Genomic DNA, 21,086 nt, shown 5'->3' on the forward strand with positions numbered 1-21,086 from the left:
ACCTTATCTTCAGGGAGATGAAATCATATATTTGAAAATTAAACTCTTAACAACTAACAGGTGATGTGCTGATACAAGGCCAATTTCTGAACACACGAATTCCAACAGGAACAAGTCGGGGGTTTCTAAAAAAATTGTGAAGCCACTCCTTAAAAGAAAATTGAAAACAATATCCAGAAATCAAAGAAAAATAAATGTTGACAATTCCACTGAGAAAAATATGTATTTGCTACAGAGTCAAAAAAGTGACAAAGAATCTGCTTATTGTACTTAAATTAATTATCTTTCCCATCAGCATTTTATTGACTTGAGATTCATTTTACATGATTCCAGAAGGTTTTAACCCAATCAACCCAGGCTGTTAAGAGTTTCCTGCATTCTTCTCTCCATGTATTCCACCCAATCCCCCTGGAATCTGCAGTTGCAAGAGTGAAGGTAGAATCATTTAACAACACTTTCCCTCTTACGTATTCCAATAAAACAGTTCTCATCCCTGGTTCAAAGTTGTGGAAACCTGATGCAGAGAAAATCAGTTCAAGAAACTTTACTGCTTTGAACAAGCCCTGATGAAACTGTAACTCTCAGCAGGGCAATCGTTCTCTTAGGATGTGATAAAAACCCCAATCCTTTCAGTTTTGAGTGTCTGAGCTGTATCAAAACTAGGCCCCTTTAAAGGATAAACTGTTAACTTCACAAAGTTATTATAAGTTTTGCATTTCTGTGAGGCAGACGACAGACTGCTGTTTACATAAAACACAAATAGGCCACAAAAGCCACTTCCACTTAGAGCCTTCTGATCTGACTTACGCGTCTCTTCAGCTTTTTTCTACACTTTAATACCATAATACCATCCATTATTTTTTTTGTAAGACATCCAATGTTACATAAGTTCCTTTTTTTTTGTTATACTTTGAGTTCTTATTTACTATTAATCTGTAAGGGACATGAGAGTTCAATTTTCAGGGAAACCTGAATTTCAACTCAGATGTTATTTTTTACAATGGCTACACCCTGAGCACTAATTTAAAGAGATAGCCTAGCTCTTCTTCACAAGAATCCTAATCAAACTCAAATCAGCCTTTATTCTTTTTCAGTGGAGCTTCCTCTACCTGGCAGTACACTTTGCTGTTCCTCATAACAGCTTACACATGTTTTAGACAAGCACTCAAACATGATTAAAGTAACTGCTGCCAGACGTTACCTGATCAAGTGCAGCATGTGGCACTTGGGGACATGGTTTAGTGCTGGACTTGGCAGAGCCAGGTTAACAGTTGGACTTGATGATCTTGGAGGACTTTTCCAATCTAAATGATTTCCATGTATGCTTTGGTCTGGCTGTTAAAGAATACAGGGGACTACTCACATCCTGAGACCGGGTCCTGGCTTAGTCTTTAATGCTGCTTTTCTAAACATTAAAGAAACCAAGAGGACTCACTGTAACTTCCTTGGAGCAAAGCCCACATCCAGCCTGACCTCCGGTCCTCAGCCAGTGCCCAAGTGCAGGTGGGCTGGGACATTAAAGGAGCAAGCAAATTTTCCAGAACATTCCCTCTGATTTCAGCCATCTGCAGCTGAGTGGTTCCCCAAGTTAGAAATGCTGTCTTTTTGTTTAGTTCCCCAACAGATTTTACTTCTATGGATGTGTCTAATTGTTTTCTGAACCCATTCAGAAAGGTTTAGCACCATTTTTAGTATCCATGACATCATCCACTAACAAAGCCTGCTATACCACAGACATTTTTGCAATTTGAGAGAAAGTACCTCCTGTATGATTTAGAAATATTGTATTTCACTGTATATCCCCTAAATTTCTTTTTCCCCAGTGAAGTTTATACTGCGGAAGGAGCATTTCATTTGTTGAGACCAAAGAATCCACATGGAATTTAATTTCTAAATGTAATTCAGGGAAAAATATACTTTGGAAAAATACGAAGATCGAAGACAGAATATTATCTGAACTCAGGCATTATAAGTAATCCTCATGGAAAAAAAAGAAAAAAAAAATCATGCTTACAATACTTGATGCAAGAACTTCTAGAATTTGAGAGTATCCGAGGAAAGAACTGTTTGCTAAATACACTGTGGAGTCAGAATGTCTTCCTGCTTCTACCCAGTTGTCCTACAACTGTCATTCCAAGAATAAAGGGCCAAAGAAGAAAAGACTTCAGCTTTATAGATTCTTTTATTCTTCTCAACAAGGAATTCCATTTAAGACAAAGGTATGAGTAGGTAAAAACCATGTAACAAAATCAGCCACATTTTTGTTTTACACTTCTTTTACACTCCATTCTTCCAAACAAAGGCTGATACCAGTGTTAAATTGAGCAGCAACATATAGATGAAGTCATTACTCTGTTGCAGCTTAGCCAAATAAACAGGTGAAATTACTTATAGACTAAGAAGTATTTAATGTTAGTTAAAATGTAACTGAAATATAGCAAAAAAAATTTTCAAGGCAGGAAATATTCACTGACCATGCCATAAAACTAAACCAGCCCTATCCAGCATTTTGTACATTCTTGCAATATGACACGTCACAATGTTGTATATTCACCACTCTGAACTATGCTGACATAGCAGTACACATTGTTAGAGCTTTTATTACAAGAAAACTCTCTTGTTGGTTCTTACAGTTTTTTGTCAAACCTGACCTGTGCAGCTTGGAGAATACATCACGACTGTAATCAGGTCAGTAATTTTGTACTGAGTAAGCTTTTGTAACTCAGAGATCCATGGAAATTTACAGGACTACATAATAAGACAGACATATCTGTAAGTGTTACGGGGCTGGAGCTAAGGAAGGGCTTGTAAGTGAAAGAAAACTCTTCATTTATAAACATTCAAAAGAGACTGATTCATGCATTTATAATTCAGAAAGTTGGTAATTCAGTTGATAACAGTGCAAAGTTTTATATCTGAAGTTGCACTTCTTACAAGCAGAGCAATTTTAAATTGTGATACTGACACTTCACTTGAGAGCATGACACTAGTCTTATGTAGAAGGAATGTTACAAAGGAGTTTTCCTATGCCGATACAGTCAAAAGGTCTCTGCTTGTAGGTTATTGTCATAAACAGCCCTGCTGTATTTTAGGTGCAGTATTAATCCATATTGAAAGCACAATACATACAAAGAGGTATTTTCATGCTCGCTCAAAGAAGGCACAGGTCCTATGAGCCCCTAATTTACTTCTGGCATCTTTGGGACAGAGTTTGTGGTACACCACCATTAAATGAAGTTGTGTTTCTAAAGCTGCCTGTTTAAATAGCAGAAATGTATCTTGGTAGTGAATACACATTTCAATGGTATCAAAAAATATTGTCAGTTAATTATCTTCTTAAATTTCATTACTCTCCAAGGATGGTTATTTATGGGAGTCTCAGACTGCCTGGAACTTGAATCTGCTTTTAACCAAATGCTTTATTACTGTGATCCCCTGAGCTCCCCTCTGCTTCCAAGCAGGAGTTCAGTGGAACATCTGCTTTGAAGAAAGGGCAAATAATTGTTTTCCTCTGTGACCCTGTGAAGATTTTGGTCAGTAAGCAGAACACAAGAGGTGAACAGCAATTCAATTTGCTCAGCTTGGACATTGCAAAGCGAGCATCTGAAATGAGCAGTAAAACCTACTGCACTCAGGAAAGACTTGTCTTTTGCAGCCAATCAGCAGCTGGATCAAAAATGCTTCCCACATTGAAAATTCATCAAGATAAAAATGCAATGAATTGAGCTCCAGCACAGGAACCCCCATTATTTGATTCTGGTGACATTAGAAAGCCTTAAAACAAAAACTCAGGTAAACAAGGGAATGCCTCAGATGCAATTCTAACCATGGGGTTCAAGAAGTGCTTATTTTACACTTCAAGAAAATATATGATCAACAGTACCCCTGCGCAAAACAATCCCAAAAACACAGCTAAGAAAAAGATCTAATGGAGAAAACAAGTATTTAACATTTTCTCCTACCTTCATTATGTATGTAACAAGTATAAATCAGTCTCATTTCTTCTGTATTCCTGTGCTCCTGCTGTTTTATAAACTTCTCCTTCTTCTCATTTGCTATGACATTTTGGCAATTGAAAATTATTTACAATGTAGAATGGTTGATGGGGGAGGGGAGAGCAGAAATCACTTGCAGGCCTGGCTCTTTCTGCCTTTAAATAAGCTCAAGAGATTTCTGTTTTTCAAGGGCAAAGGAGTATCTCTTTCCATTAGTAAGAAAGACTGGACTACATATTGTAACTTGTGCAAGCTCTACACCCGAAAAGACCATATTTGATGAGATGTATGGCAGGACCAGTTCTGACAAATATAAACCACCAAAATTCATGTGAGTGGCTGCAATGCCCCAGATGAAGTCTGTGGCCATTCTCTTGACTGACCTAGAGTTCTTTTTTGACATAAACTGATATTGATACACTACTTTGCAGAGAAATTATGGGGGGGATTGCAGTTTTCTGAAGTTCACATTTGGAAAAACAAATAGGCAAGGAACATTGGAAAGTAAGTGCAATAGGGAAAGAAGACAAAAGTAATCAACAGAGAATGTGCCAACTGAAAACTGTTGATAATGGTTAAAATTAATTTCTGCTTATGCTGCAGAACTGATCCACTATTCTGACTATTCCCTGCAAAGCAGGAAGCACTGCATGAACTACTGCTTCAAAGAAGGAAAAGAAAGAACTGTGCATTTATATTTCTTTGGCATCCACACTATTCCTCCAGCGTAAAGAAAGGAAGTATATATCCACCTGCTTCAATATTGGTAACACACAAAGGTACTTTCTGCACATTTACCCATGAAAGACACACTTGCATTCTATTTACAGTGGACATAACACATTATTTCCATAGATAAAACCAGGAAACAACAAGCAACTTGGCCTAAGAAACAAAACAGGATACACTGCTTGTGCTGATGAGAGAATTATTTTCTAATGTTACTTCTAGGTAATGAGAACCTTTAGCGAGTAAGTAAGAAAAGGAGACTACTCACTGTGCAACTTGTTTAAATGTGAAGTATATTGAAATCTAAGGACATGTGAAATCATAGAATATGTACTCTTACTTTTTGATGAAGAGTTGTACATACATGATAAAAATAAGCTACTTTCAAAGTACAAAGTGGTAAGTCATAACTCTAAATGAATCCAGAACAGATCTTCAAGTTTGAACAGCTGGAAGCATTTCAGAAGTTCAAATCTCAAATTGAACAAAAAATCCCAGATCTGACCACATTATGGGCTGACTTCAGATTTACATTGAAGTTAAACCTCAGAAAAGGCCAGCAAAATTTAACACCTCACTTTCTAAATGAATGAAGATGGTTCCATATTCTGTGCACTGATGTACCAATTTTTAAACCTTAGTAGGTTCCTTTCTATTAGGTCGTGTCTCTGTCATTTCCCCTCCCGTTTTTGTTTCTGAAATTTCTCTTTCCTATGACTGCTTTTGATATTTTATACTTCTCCTTCCTGGATACACAGGATTGCTTTTTGATTTAGCCAATTTATTAGCATGCCAGTTCAGATGGTCTCCTTCCTATTATGTCACGTTCCTAGTTTTTCTTTGAAATGGTTGAAATGCTTTGATTTGGTCTCAGACCATGTGCTAACATAAGGATCTTTAAAAACTCTCCTGCAGAGAAGTCAGGATTTCTATGGTTTTGTGAAGTAATAACTACCAAGAGGTAAAAAGAACACAAACCCAAAATCTCCAAGCATTCAATTTCAAGGGGCTGTTTCTGAAATACCTTGAAAAAGATTAATGACCTGAAGTTCAGAAAACATACTGAGCACTAAAGGCTTAAAAATCATACTATACACTGTGTGAAAAACTTACAGAAAGGAAAAAAAAAAACAAAAACCACCAGATTGAAACAGTAAGGGGTCTACAGGAAAGCTGGAGAAGGAAGGACTTGTAGTGATGGGACTACAAGGGGGAATCACTTCAAACTGAAACAGGATAGATTTAGATTAGATATTAGGAAGAAATTCTTCCCTGTCAGTGTGCTGGGGCACTGGCACAGTTGCCTAGAGAAGCTGTGGCTGCCCCATCTCTGGAAATGGCCAAGATGGTTCAAGGCTACCAGACTGGACGTGGTTTGGAGCAATCTGGTGTAGAGGGAGGTATCCCTGTCCATGGAAAATGGATTAGAAAAAGGAAGTCCCTTCCAACCCAAATAATTCTATGATAAAACTGGTACCAACTCTGGAAAGAAAGGCATATCTGTGCTTCTGACATGCATCTATGTACAGGAATTAAAGAAAGCCATGAGATACAGGTTATTAGGATTACCTACCTAGCCTTCCAAGGAGACAGAAAAACCACTGCAAAACTGCCTTAAAAGAGTTGAAGGGATAAAGAAGGAAAGTACTTTCTCCTTCAGCTATTCTTTCTTTTCTTTCCTCCTGCCTTTAGTTTTTCCTAAAGTGATATATGTTATTTTCCTTGGTTTTTTTTTTTCTTTTTCTTGTTGTTGGTAATATCCTCAGACAAGTTCTCGGGATGCACAGCAGTTAAAGAAACACCTTTATTTCCCCAGCCTATTCTTAACTGCTTAAACTATCATTGCCTCATTCAACACTAAATTATTTAACCCATAATATGTGCTGCTCATTAGCAGAGCCTTAAGCTCACCTGTATTATAAAGAATACTGAATGTTGACAAGTGAAGGTGAAAAAAAATATATTTGATGTTATGAATACCCTACAGAAAACAAACACAATATTATTTTTTTGGTAATATTGCCAATCTTCATCTTTAGGGGAAGAAGAAACTTTATAAGAAGAAATCTTCTGTCCTTCAATGTCAAGAGCCATTATATGTAATAGTGTGGTAAGGTCAGGTTGCTTCAATTTTAAATACTCCCAGAAAAGACAATGCTTTATAACTTTCTACCTGAGTCAAAGAAAAACCTGTACCTTTTAGAGGCTCAGCACATCAATACAGCTTAAAGTCTCCTGTCCATTGAAACACTTGAACCTATGGCAAGAGCACCAACACAAGCAAGATGCACTGGATAAAGAAACACTGTTTTGAGAAATAAGATCCAATTTAAACTTTTCCTTAGTCATGCTAATAGAATCTGGCTCCAAACACTCATCTGTCTGGCACTTGTGCTTTTTGCTAGATCCCTACACCACAGGTAAATACTTAGACATCAATCTGGCCACATGAAGGTGATTGAACATTCTTATCCATTTGTTTTCTTTATTTTAAGCCAACCATTATTGCAAAAAGCCCATATGCTGATTCTATTCCAGTTGGGGTTTTCTGTCAAAAGACTGCTTTTGTAATGTTGTTTAGAGTGGGTAAACTTGCAATGTCTTCAGTTCCGTTTGAGAATAAAACAGCTATGTAAAGATTTTCACTTGCATGTCTGGTTGTTTATGTCATTGGGCAAAGTATTTTATTCCTTTGAATCTTATTTCTAAATGGAGGCAAAATAATACTTTTGTCTGTGAGAAGGTGAGGATGAGATAGTTATTTAAGGTATTCTCATTCTGATGTGATGAAGGGAACAGAACAAGAACTACAGCTGTAAGCAAATAAGCTACATAGATCCAGGGCAGATGAACAGTTTGCATGTATACACAGAATCAATCAAACAAATTGCAAACAGCATGTGTAGTCTGAAAATAAATCTGCAAATTGAACAAAAATGTTTAAACAAAACTGTAAGCAGTCTCAGCCCTGTGTAAACATGGAGAAGCTCTCTACTTAAAATTAATGTATAAGCTTAACAGTCAATTATAACCCAAACAAAGTCATCAGGCACAAATCAAAGCAAGGAGAACTGCAACAATGTAGTCCACACACACTGACGGCAGTGGGAACCCTGACTATGTGGAAAGAGTATGTTTACAAGTCGTGAAAGCAAACTCCATGCTGGAATGAACAAAAGTCATCAAGGCTCTGAGGCAGGGGTGAGGGTACCTTGATTTTGGCTTAGATATGTGATCAGCAAAATGCACACTTCAGCTGTAATTTATTTTGCTTGTTTGGGTTTTTTCCTGTGTAAATTCAGTTTGTGTTTAACTTTTACTGCTACTATTTCACATAATTCAGCAAAACCTACCAGTTAGATATTCCAGTACAGCAGCCATGTACACAGGAGCACCAACACCAATTCTGTACTTTGGGTGGCCTTTCTTAATGTACCGGAGCATTCTTCCAACAGGGAATATGACTCCAGCCTTTGCGGAGCGGGAAGTCTTGGTTGACTTCTTCTTTCCACCCCTGCTGGACATCTTGTCTGTATCAGGTCTGAAACAGCACTCTATATTTAGGAAGAAATAAAAAAAAAAAAAGGAACAAAATATAAAAGGTTATTAATAAGGACTGATACTGTAACACCACACATTGAATTCCAAGGCAAATCAGCATTTTGGGGTAGGCAATGCATTACAGTATCTAAAACATACAGACGAGTTGTCTTTTTAGACTATACACAAGAACCTAAAATAATTTCCCACTGAATGTTTAGTCCCCATTGTAATTTCATATAACTTCATACAGAAAGTATATAAAACAAGTTATTTCCTAAGAATCAACCTTCCTGAAATTCCTAACAGAGTAGACCCTGTACCACTAATGGAGCAAAGAGTGATAGGTACCGGATTTAAAATAGAACTTCTGCATTGAAGCAGAGGATGCTTTCTGAAAGGAGACTGACACAGCCCCCTTATCTCCATGAAAATATTTTGGTAGGACATTTGAACAGATGTGATAGGGCAGTTAGGTTCATGTATAATTATATTCCAAACTAGGAGAAACCATATCCACTAAAGCTTTCATAAAAGTATATTCACCTCCTTTAAAATACTTGATTTTCCAGGTGCATGAGAATTGACAGAACAAAGGCCTATGGATGGCAAAATACATCTCCCTGTACAGTAGATGTTCTATTTTTAGAAAGCTCTGAAATGACCCTCTTGAGATTTGAACCTACCAAAACTCAGCCATCTCTACCCTGAAGACCATATTACTTCAACATTCCCTCCAGGAATCTGACAATCTTCTATCTGCCACCTTTCCCTGACAGCACAATGCTCTGAACACCCAGCACGTATCTGACAACTGTATCTCAGTTTATCTCGCTGAGGGAACCTACTGCTGATACAGCTGTCAAACATATTCTGTCCTCTCTTTGATTTCTGCTCAGGCTGTAAATAGAAACTGACAAATCCAAAGAGGTGGAGGGTTCACAGGCTCTCAAGGTGTCTTTGAAGGTTTAGGCAACTCACTGGGTTTTGAAATTACCTCAGAGGAGACAGTGCCCATCTCCCCACCTCTCCCCTCCCTCATGTCTGAACTCCAGGGAAACCAGCGGAATGCATCAGTGATACAGACACACCTCACTTCTTCCCTTGCTGCACAAATCCTACTTAGCACACATCCACATTCATTGATGTGTTTATACACTCCACAATGAAACCTCCTTTAGTTCTGCTTTCCTATCACACCATTTCTCTACTTCCCCTATTTTTCACTTGTTTATCCTGAATTCTCTCCTTGCCCTCAGAACCTAACTGTATTTTCCACATGCCTGAATCCACAATGAAGTGATCTCAGAATAAGGCAAAACAGGTTCATCAACCCCACTCCTAGGTTTTGCAATTTCTGTTCTGTGCTGACACATCCTGCAGTCCTTCAATTCCCAATGAGTCAATAAGATTTAGGCTACATAACTACCAAACAAATACCAGTCAGAATAGCTAAAGGAACACGAGTATCAGAGGTTTCTTCTCCTTTCCACTTCCACATTCCATTCATCAGCATCTACACCTGCACAGCACATTAAGTAAATTAAATGCAAAGGGTTTACTGTTTTTTAAGGCTAAACAAAACAAGTCCATCTTCATAGATCAGATGAAAGTCACACTATGTTTAGGAAACTCATGTCCAGAGACGGACAGGAATCTTTGGAAAGGGGAAGCCATCAAAAGGGCTCCTTCTCCTTTCATCTGCTGTGGACTTAATTCTGTAACAATCATTGTTCTGTGAAGAGGAGGACAAAAGCCAATTTTCTTGCCTTGAGAAATGACCCAAATGCAGCTCACCAATGATTTTAAAAACATCCATTTAATTGCATTTTCTCATCTAGTTAGCTCTGTCTTTGTTAGCAGGAAGGCTGGGTGGGGCTTTGACTTGTCTATAGACCTTCTGCCAAGAATTATTTTCATATTTCATAATCCATTTTCATCAACAGTACTAGGGATGTTTAACCTCAAATGTTACGAGGTTCATTGAATCAAACACCACAGAGAGGGGCATGAGAAATATCTGTGCTGCCCTGCAATATATTTGGTTTGTAACTGAGAGGTCAATGATGAAAACCATAACTTTTCTAGAGAAAGCCTGAAAGCCTTAAGCAGCAAATGTCTATTAATCATTTCATGAGTTTATGGGATATCAGAACAGCTGGAAGAGAATATGGAAATCCTTACTTCCTAATGTTTTCTTTCTCTGGGAGAATGTCATCTTAGCTGTCAGCTGCTGTAACAATTGCATCAAAGCACTAGTAAAGAAGTAGTAATACAGAGTAACACCAACCCATTTATAAAATGGTGTCTTTTTTTCTTCTTTCATAAGCTTACTTCATCACCTCTGCAAATTCTACAGATAATTTATTTTATGCACTTAGGTCCAGGGTATCCTAAATATTAATGTGTTTTTTTATTTTAATGTATTTTTTTATTAATTAATTTGCCTGAATTTGAAAGATGCTGGTGCACAGGGCTGAATAGTGAAAAACCCAAGAACTTCTGAAACTTTCACTATTAAAGGTGAAATATATAGATGCCCATCTCAAGGATCCCATTCCTACATGTATGCTCAGATTGCTTAGATGTTGGGGTGGAGAGAGGAAAATTTCAATTAGGTTTCAAGTACCACTTTTACTGTTACCAACCATGCAGCCATTTGAAAGGTGAAAGTGAGAGCCTGGCATGGAAACCTTTTCTCAGAGCTTAATTGTGTATTCAGGATCATTACTCTGCAGAACCTGTTTGTCCTGCCTTTGAGCTGCAGGATGGCCCAACCAACTCTCAAATGCCTCTTCCCTATTTCTCCACCAAAAAAGAGAACAGAAAGATTTCACTTGCAAAAGCCACAAGAAAATGTATTGAGGTGAAATGCAAAGAGCATAGCAACAGATCAAAAACCAAAGCAAGCCATGTGCCTTACATGTTCCGAAATGGTTTATCTTTGTAGCACCAGAAACTCTGGAATGCTGCCAGCACTAATGAACCAGAGCTGTTTGCTGAGTCACTGGGAGCCCACAGATCAGAGAGGCAACCGAAGGCAACCTTATCACACGCATCATAGTGCAGACTAGATTTGAGCAGTATAATAAAAGCAAGTAAATATATTTCAAAATAAATCATAGTCAATGGACCAGTACTTTCCTTTTTTTCTTCTGTCCTGCCTTTGTAATGGAATTTTTGAGAACTTTACCAAATACATTGCAAAATCCCCAAAGATTTGACAATAATATGATTTTGTTTCAATGTGAGAGTTCATAAAATTATCACTGTGATAATCAGGGGATGTCATTGAGGAGTTAAGTATCTAGAGTTCAGCTTTGACTTCAAATCAAATGTAACACTATATTCTTCAGTGGCTCTGCTGTGCTTGGATGCAGATCGCCCTAGATACAGAATTTAGCACTTGATTCACAGCCTTTTGAAACCCCTTAAAGACTGTGGCAAGATTCACACTGGTTTCTAATATCTCCAAATGCCTAAATAAGATTTGATGGTGTATTAATTGGGTCATAACAAAGATCCAAGCTACAAGGTTCCTCTGCTGTCACATCTTTGTGAGCCAGAAATACATTTCTTAAGAAACATCCTTAATGTATAGCAATGAAATCAGCAAAATTACCATTCTTCTCTTTGAAACTGGCTGGAGTAACTCTGGTTGGCCATATTTTTCTGTGTGAAGACAGATACTCTGCTGAACCACACCTTCAAATACCACCTTCCTCAAATGCACATAGGCAGCTGTTTTTCTGAAAGGTTTAACATCACATAATTCTTAAAGTACAGCCTGAACATCCTAGTGAAATGATCCCCAAATTCCAAATACCAGCAATTCATTAGTTTGGTAGATTTGACACCTTGATCAAAGAGCAGTAATAAACCCAGTCTGTAATTAACGGTTTTCAGGTACTGGTTGTTAATGACTAAACAAATTACTATGAATCTTACTGCTGTGAGACAGACACTGTTCTGATTGTGGGCTTACACTGGTGTATCAACTGCATTTAGCAAAGAGATGATTCAATTTAGGTCTACATCATCATATCAGTAACTAGTGGAATCCAGGAGATCACTACTACAGTAAGAGAAATACTAAGATGTAGTAATTCTTTTTATTTCAGTACAAAGACCAAACTGGAAGGTTCAGTTTGTATCACAAGAGATTAGTTGCAATACTATTTTCTTTCCCTTGTTTCAAAAGATTAACAATGTAAGTGCTGCCATTCTCTATTAAATCTATTTATGTCCCATAATAATAGCCACTCGCTGAACTCTTGCTGAAAACATGCATTTGACTTTGCTGTGACAATGAGCTTGCTCTGTCCTTAGGTAATCAGAAGCTACTCTGGCATATTTATAAAATGGTATAGAATATTCTCTAATAATGCTTGCCTGGCACAACAGTGTCTCTGCCTGGGACTGTGGTTTCTAGAACTAAAAAGAGCCAATCACTCAGCTATCATTTGATCACATGTGATTTCAAACTTCAGATCAAGCTCTATATCAAAGCAGTAACTCTTTGAGGTCTGAAACAGACAGAAGAGTGAAAAACAGTTGTAAACCAGAAAACTCCATTAACTTCTCATCTGAGAAGGTAGCACCATACATTTATTTTCATTTGGAAAACCAAGAGAACACTCTCTATCTAGGAATGCACAATATGTGTACTTTCTGTTGAAGATTAAGACAATTAAAATTCCTATAGCAGTAACAGAAAGGATGAGACAAACAGGAATAACATTTTCACAAAACCAGTGTGCTAAACAAAATACTGCTGTACAATTGTACTCAACTGGCAGAAGCCCCTCCCTCCCACAGTGGGTCTGAAACACCAAAACAAATACCCCTTAATGTGCAAACTTCCACTAAGAACAGTGCTGGGAGTGTGACAAGTTTCTGCTGGGCATCCTGCCACCAATATCCAGGAAAATGTAAATACAATTGTCTTCACTGACCACTGCTGGGAGACCTGGCCTGAAATAACCATTTATACATTGTAGGTTTTTGTACACTAGACAGAAAGCATAAAAATTTACACAGGGCCTTAAGTCAGTGGATAATTTATGAACTCAATGCAGAAAAACTGTTTTAAATAACACTTTGAAAACAACTTTGTCCTTTAACATTTTTGTAGGAAAATAAAAACATAATAAAGAATTCATGTGGATGCTTCCAAAGCAAAATTCAGATGCAGAACAAAATTTAAAATAGATAATATACTGCTGAGAGAAGGGATTGATCCATCAAGGAGGTCATGAATGATTCTTGCATCACTCCTGGAACAAGGACCATGAGCTGAATCCTGACCATCCTGTCTTTAGAATGGGCCTGGGTAAGGAACTACAGCTTCTTTATGTGCTCACAGCATCCTTCCCAAGCAAGCAAACAAGCCAGCCCTGCAGTCTTTCCATGAGTGCTTTATTTTTCTTTTCCAATTTTACCTCTTGAGATGACAAAACCTAATGCTTAGCACTACCCACAGGGCCAAAATTTCCTCTCCCAATGGAGAAACTGTCTGGAGGCTCTTTTCTCCACTTGTGGCATCAGTTACAGATCCCTGCTCTTTGATTCCAACATGGGGTAGGACTACCTTTTCTGTGGAACAGACAGCAAGCTTTGAAACTAGCTGACAGAGCTGCACAAAAATATTTCTGTACTTCTCTGAGAGCAAAGGTTCATGACTATACTTCCAGAGTGTGATTCTATCACCTACCTTATCAAGAAAATATCTTTTATCAATGATCATTGCTATGCACCGGCAGAACTAGGCAACTCCTAAGAACAAATTTAAACACACTGGTTTCTTTTAAGACTAAGCTTGCAGTGGTGGACTTCTCTTTTTGCTCATGCTGATCTACAAAATAAGCAGTGCATAAGCACTTTACTGACTTTAAGCCAAATTCTAGTCTTACCACTAGTTTTCATATCAGTTATGGCTTAATCTACACTGTCAACATTTGACTTTACTGGCAATCAGAAGCAGCACACACAGAAAAGCAAAGTTACTGTTCAAAAACCCAGAAGGTCTAGATTTCAGTGTGAAAGGTTATGAAACACAGTGCAACAAAATAACCTGTAACCATTACTAAGTAAACAATTTAATTCCTTTCTTTCACAACACTTAAAAAAAAAAAAAGCTCCAAACTCCCAAATACACTGAGTAGTTTTCTAGGGACTGTTTGATGCAAAATCTTCCATACCCAACTGCATTAAAACATAATTTTCAAAGCAACTGTAATTGTCTTGCTCCAACATAAGTCTTTCAGCTCTGGGCTGTCCCTAAGAACCCAGGTACTGTTTTTATTAATGTCACTCTTGCTCCTTTGCTAATTTATTTCTTTTACTCTTCAGAATGGGGGAGGCAGTGGATCTGCCAAGTTCTCTACAGACCTGTTGCTAAGTGACAGCCACACACAGTCCTGGGGAAAAAATGGTTGTTCACTTGCACGGTCAAGAGATAAATAACAAGTCTCATCCAAGTATATTTCAACAACAAGTCTCCTTCCATCTCTACAAATGAAGCAACCTCAGCTTTACACCACCCTGCTAGCATAGGAGCTAGTTCCAACTAGCTGGCTTCAGGCAAAATTTCATGGGCCTTCTACAACTTTTAAATATTACAGAAGAAACAAAAGGATTACAGGGAGATGCAAGTCACTGAAACAGTCTGTTGCCCTCCCTGTCTCCTACACGCACCAACACGTCAGCCTGGAGTCCGAGTCCCAGCGCTGCTGAGCTGGAGCGGGTGCGGAGCCCCGGGAACCCGCACTCACCTGCACCCTGCAGCACTCGGAGGAGCCCCAGGAACCCGCGTTCACCTGCGTCCTGCAGCACTCAGGGGAGCCCCAGAAACCTGCGCCCCGCAGCACTCAGGGGAGCCCCAGGAACCTGCGTTCACCTGCGTCCTGCAGCACTCGGGGGAGCCCCAGGATCCTGCACTCACCTGCGCCCTGCAGCACGCAGGGGAGCCCCAGGAACCCGCGTTCACCTGCGCCCTGCAGCACTCGGGGGAGCCCCAGGAACCCGCGTTCACCTGCGCCCTGCAGCACTCGGGGGAGCCCCAGGAACCCGCGTTCACCTGCGCCCTGCAGCACTCGGGGGAGCCCCAGGATCCTGCACTCACCTGCGCCCTGCAGCACCCGCGGTGAGCCCCAGGAACCCGCATTCACCTGCGCCCTGCAGCACTGGGGGAGCCCCAGGAACCCGCACTCACCTGCGCCCTGCAGCACTCGGGGGAGCCCCAGGAACCCGCATTCACCTGCGCCCTGCAGCATGCAGGGGAGCCCCAGGAACCTGCGCCCTGCAGCACTCGGGGGAGCCCCAGGAACCCGCGTTCACCTGCCCGGCCGCACCCGCGGTGCCCCCGGAGGAACTCCCACCCCCAGCCCGTCCACACGGGCTGCTCAAATCCCGCAGGCAGACATATTGCAGCCTCCACAAGAAGTGACAGTCCTAAAAGAATAAGGAGCCCTGATTCCAGACAAACATTTATTTTTACTACTCTCAGAAGCCTCTGCTTACGGTTTAAAATACATCATTAGGCTTTTTAAAATTAAGTCATCCAAACGAGGCAGGTAACTTTTACACCGCGGGTTCCTCATCCCGAAGTGAAACACACGGAAAACGAGTCCTGCTGTTTTTTGCCTTGTGTTTTTCGCAGTCTCCCTCGATTATCCTCCCGTGCTCGGCGACCCGCGGTGCGAGCGACAAGGACGGAGCCCGTCCGTGCGTGGAGCAGCCGGGACGCGGGACCGCGGCTCCCAGCCCCGGCCGCTCTGCACCCCGCGGCTCCCCCAGCCCCACACCGTCATTCCACAGCGGATTCCAGGGAAACAGAGCCCCGCTGCCACCATTTCGCGGGGCGCGGGTGGATCTCCCGGCTTCACCCGAGGCGCAGCAAGAAGCAGCTGAGCCGACTCCCGGTTTTCCTCAGGGGAGGGGACCGGCTCCCGTCCGTCCCACGGCGCGCCCGGCCGGCTCGCTGCCCCCCCACCCCGCCGGTGCCACCGCGCCGCCACAGAGCGCCCCGCGCCCCCTCCTTGCCCACGGCGGGCGGGCCACGGCGGTGACTTACGGCGCGGGCAAGATGTCTCCGGTCGGCCGGCGGCGGCCCCGCTCCCGTCCCCGCTGCCGTCCCCGCTGCCGCCGCTCCGCTCCGCCCGCGGGGCCACCGGGATCGGCTGGACGGGCTGGCGGAGCTCCCACAATGCCCCGCGCGCCGCGCGTCACATCCACCGCCCGCCCCTGGCGGCGCGGCTCGCCGCTCCTCACCGTCCCTCACGGCCTCCCCGCGCTCCGCTCAAATCCTTCGCCATCCTCTCACGGATCCCCTCACGGCTGGGCCGCCGGTGCCGCCATCCCGGAGGTTGCCGGGGCTCTGCTGCCGGCCCTGCCGCCCGCCCGCCCGGCTGTTGAAAAGGCCGGTCCCTGCTGGGGCTGCGCTTCGGCACCGCGGCCTCCGCAGCTGCTGCCGGCCCAGCCTTTGTGTGCAGGCGCCTCCGCTCCCACGTTTTCAGGACGGGGAGGTCTGAACGAGGCGTTCGCGCTGTGGTCTCCGAAGATTGAAGTTCATGGAGGGAAGAGAACGAGCAGCTGGATTGTTCCGTGAGGGGCACGCACCTCCCTCGTGCTATACAAAAATGGCTCAGTGCCATTTTACCAAGGCCCCAGATGGAGCCTTTGGAGGCGTTTGTGCGTGGGCCACACGGATGTCCTTGAGCTCACCTTGCCGGATTGGGAGCGCTGGGTTGCTGCTTGCCCCCACACCCTGTGCCAGACCGAGGGTTCATTCCCTTTTCCACCTCTCTCCTGCCTCTCCCCATTGCCTTGCCCACCGGCTGCCAGTGGAAAAGAGGAGTTGCTACAGTGGATCTTGGCTGCGGGACAGACAAGTCACAACAGACTGCCTCTGTTTTTATAATGGTGGGACTAGAAGCAACTGGAGTTCTTAAAGTTCTGGAAGATTCCTAGCTTGCTAGTGTTCCCAGACTGTTGTGCTACTGCCATTTGAATGGAGCATCCTATTCCTTCAGTACCCAAAGCAGAATGCCAGCCCATAGCCTCCTCCCCAGTGTCCCTTGCTGTTCTTTCATGGGTAGAACTGTACCAGGTGACAAGTGGCATAATGCCATTACTACTAGATTACAAGGAGTTTCTCTCCTGCTCTTCTCATCAGCCACTCTGAGCTCCAGCTCTCCTTATTTTGCTGAATATCAGCATATCATCACAGGACCTTTGTCATACAAAATAGAACACAGAAAGGAAGAAGGGGGTTTAAAAGAAAAAGAAAGAACAGGGGAGCGGGAGCAGTCTATGTAAAATGTGTGTCTGGTCTGAGAAAATCCTTTCAAAAAATGTTTCAGGCATTATAATTGCGGTGCTCTCATCCATCTAAATGGCCAGACCTGGTCTGGTTTTTAACATAGCTAAACTCAGTGTCTCCGGAGACATCTCTCATTACTTCTCAGTGCACCACAGGGTCAAATGCAGCCCAGTCCTGACTGCACTCCCTGGGTGCTGATTGTACCTTGCATGTCTTGCAGTGGTGCAGCTTTGCCTAACAAAGGCTCTCTGCTGGGTAAGTACCCTGGTTGCCCTTAACCCAAGGATATGGATACAGTTCTTACTAGGCCATCTGCCACAGCTCTTACGAGCTGAGGACACACTGCTTTCCCTGTGTTCCTATCCACACACATCATCTCCTTCCCACCTCCCCCTTCTCCTCCTCTTCCTCCTCCTCGTTGTCCCGCTCTGTTTTTTCCTTGCTGGTAGTGCTGCCCACGCAGTAACATTTTCTGTATGCTGTGCAGAGTACCCAGCAGAGCTGGTGTTGCTCAAGTGCATGGCTCTTCACACTGTTTTCCTGTCACCCACACAAGCTTTATTTAAATAAAGAAAAATCCAACAAAAAAAACAAACCCAAACCACAAAGCCAACCTTCCCCTAGATATATCTGTTGATATGAGCTGCAAAGGCCTGTGTAAAATTGAAGAACACACAACATTGTCTGATGGGATTGATGGAAGGGGTAGGGACTTGTGGGCTGTAACTAGATCATCTTTAAGGTCCCTTACAACCCAAAGGTCGCTTTCTGTGCTCTTCTGCTATCATTGTTCATTTTGTCTGGCTTGAAAGGATGTCTATGGATTTTATGCTTTTGAAGAAAGCCTTCAAAACTTCCAATTTTATCTTTCAAAGCCTTCTCAATTGGTGAGAATTTCTGGAGTGAGAGCTGCCTGAGTTTGCAGAGGGCCTGAACAATTTGTCTGTGGAATAGGATGCTAGTATGAAAACTGCTGTTGATAATGTGTAATGTTAGCACTGACTGGCTCACCTCCCACCAAAACACAGATTTATTATATTGAACATCTGCTGGATCTACAAGGAGTGCCCATTTTGAAAGCACACAATGTATTGTGACTGTCTTGAAGTTTCTATGAAAGCCTGTGAAACTACACTACATGAACTACCTCACTAAAACAAATTTGGCTTAGATTTTGTTCTCTTTGCCAGTTGTGATATATTTATTTATCTATAAATTGATAAAAAGCGTATTTCCAGGGTTCTACTGCCTTTATTTCTAATATAAACAGTTCATATTCTTACATTTATTTGCTCTTATTTTGACACTGAATCTATAATCAAGGGACTATTTGCAGAAGAAAGTTCTAAATGATTGAGAATACAAATATTTAACTGTTTATGCAACAGAGGTGGTGGAGAAGCAAATATCACCTGGGAGGGGACAGAGAGCAGCCTGGGAAGGGCTGGGGGTAATCCTCTTAAACTTAGGTAAGCATTTTCAGTTTGGGATAGCTACTCTAATTCTAAATGTGTCACCTCTTTTGGCACTGGTATTTGTTTGTTGTTGTATGTTTATTGGCTAGTGAGAATACATGTGCTAGGTTACTGCAGGTTGCTGAAATACTCCTTCAGGATGTTGTATACCTAACCAGCAGATACCTGCTGTTTTCCTTCAAACTTCACATGGTGAAAAGGACAGATTCCTCAGACATGACCTGCTTCTCAGAAGGGGTTTTCTGAACCTCCTTCAGCTGCTCAGCCTCCTCTGTCTTTGCAGACTATGTGACTAATCCATGCTTCTTAACTTCAGCTTACAGTGACACAGATAAATATACCTGTACTGTGCATCATGCTAGTGGCATTCTTGCCTTCACCATCACAGGGGCACAGTGACTGTACCAAATCCACTCAGTGCTCATGCTCCTAAAGTGACCCACAGAATTACTGCCTGTCCCAGGGCAGTACTGGCTGTGACTTACAGAGCTCACCCTGGCCTTCCAGCAGGTTGCTGTAATCCACCGGTGTCGTTACCATCCCGAGAAATGACGCACCACAGGGCTTGAATGTGTGTGGGCCAGGCCTTTGCTTTCACTTCCCTCTATTTTCCAGACACTCTGAAGAAACTCAGCTTTCCTGTTACTCAAAATTAGCAATCAAAATCAGGAAGTTCTGCAACTAAGGTTGCCCACAAACGGTGCTGGAAGCACAGTATGTTTGATACCTGTTTGGTTCAGGGTCAGAGCCATTGATCATAATGATCCCTTTTTATCTCCTCTATCTAGACCACCAGAGAATTGCAGTTTGGTTTCAGCACAGTTCAAAACCTGACAGCTAACTGTTGGACTGAGCTGCTGTTTTACACTCAGCCTTTCTTCATCTGCCACAGGTGAGCAGGATTAATTCAATTTTCAAACAGTCAATCTTTGCTTTGACATCCAAGTCATGACAACTGGGATATCCTCCCTCTTCAGAACATTTCCTCCTGCTTCGACTTTGTCAAGGCACTGGCAACTCTATTAATTGCCAGGCATGTTGTTCTGTGGCAGAAGTGCTGACTGGTGTTGCTATGTTATGGTGAGATTAATACTTCCAGAGCACAAAAAGTGGATGTCTAAGATTTCTTTCCTAGGCTGGTAGACAGAGATAGGTTAGTACCAATAATTTACTTTGTTCCAAATCTTTTTAGGCAGGCGACGTCTTACTGTTTTCCCCAAGATGATATTTGTGCAACTTTTTCAAACATGGATGCCATTTGTCATTGCTTTCTTCTAGAAAAATGTCAGTTATGGAATTTTTTATCAATGTTTATACCCACTGTCAGAAAATGTTTAATTGCTTTCAAAGTACTTTAAATAAAATGTCACTTTTTAAAAAAAGAAGCCTAATGTCTTAAATTTTTAAGATGAAAATGAGAGCCACTATGATATCTGCACCTTCTAAAACCAGAGTAGGAAGTTATTAATACAGTCAAGGGATGCTGGGACAAAAAAAGACCAAAGTTTGTAAAATCATTATTAATCTGTAGATTAGGGATAATATTAACCTGCCATATAAATCACTTCAAAACCTGCTTCTTCTACATAGAATCAAAGTGCTTTTTGATTTATAAAACCAATAGCCCAACAGCAGTATGACGCAGGGGCAGCAGGAAACTTAAATGCCTCTTTCTGAGCAGTATGGAAGAAGTGTGCTTTGAAACAAGCCTGATGCACCCTGGAGTACCCAGGCACACTTGTCCATTGCTCCTGTGGTCACAGCTGCTGCCAACATAACCTGGCTCCCACATTGTCCTTTGAGCAGATCAATTAATTCCTTTCTGATTTTGAAAGCAGCCTCTTGCATTGCTGCATTTTTAATGTCAAGTGGCAGGAGAAAGTTCTGCATTATTGTGCAAAGATAATATTAAATCCAAGAGCTATGATTTATATTATTAAGTCAAAGAATTCAAAATTAGTTCACATAATGATCAGCTCAATGGCTCCTGGTAGCTGGTGTAAAGCTTGGCAGATAGTAATGTAG

At 41.7% G+C, this 21,086-nt stretch overlaps 1 protein-coding gene across 7 annotated transcripts in view; it reads right to left on the bottom strand.

Moving 5' to 3' along the window:
• Nucleotides 1–20,430, bottom strand: part of MACROH2A1 (macroH2A.1 histone) — a 46,819-nt gene extending 26,389 nt beyond the window's left edge. For 4 of the 7 annotated variants that reach the window (XM_021549532.2, XM_021549530.2, XM_021549531.2 and 1 more), the window contains exons 1-2: nt 16,339–16,421; nt 8,078–8,278 (exon numbers count right to left, since the gene is read on the bottom strand). In XM_021549532.2, coding sequence (XP_021405207.1) covers nt 8,078–8,249 — 172 coding nt within the window. In that variant the 5' untranslated portion in view covers nt 8,250–8,278; nt 16,339–16,421. Of the gene's footprint in view, nt 1–8,077; nt 8,279–16,338; nt 16,422–16,535 lie in introns of those variants that run through there. The other 3 variants (XM_085591277.1, XM_085591278.1, XM_021549528.3) reach the window with 1 other exon arrangement.
• Nucleotides 20,431–21,086: the final 656 nt, after the last annotated feature.

This window comes from Lonchura striata, chromosome 13 (assembly GCF_050655825.1).
Source record: "Lonchura striata isolate lonStrDom1 chromosome 13, ASM5065582v1, whole genome shotgun sequence".
Lineage (NCBI taxonomy): Eukaryota > Metazoa > Chordata > Aves > Passeriformes > Estrildidae > Lonchura > Lonchura striata.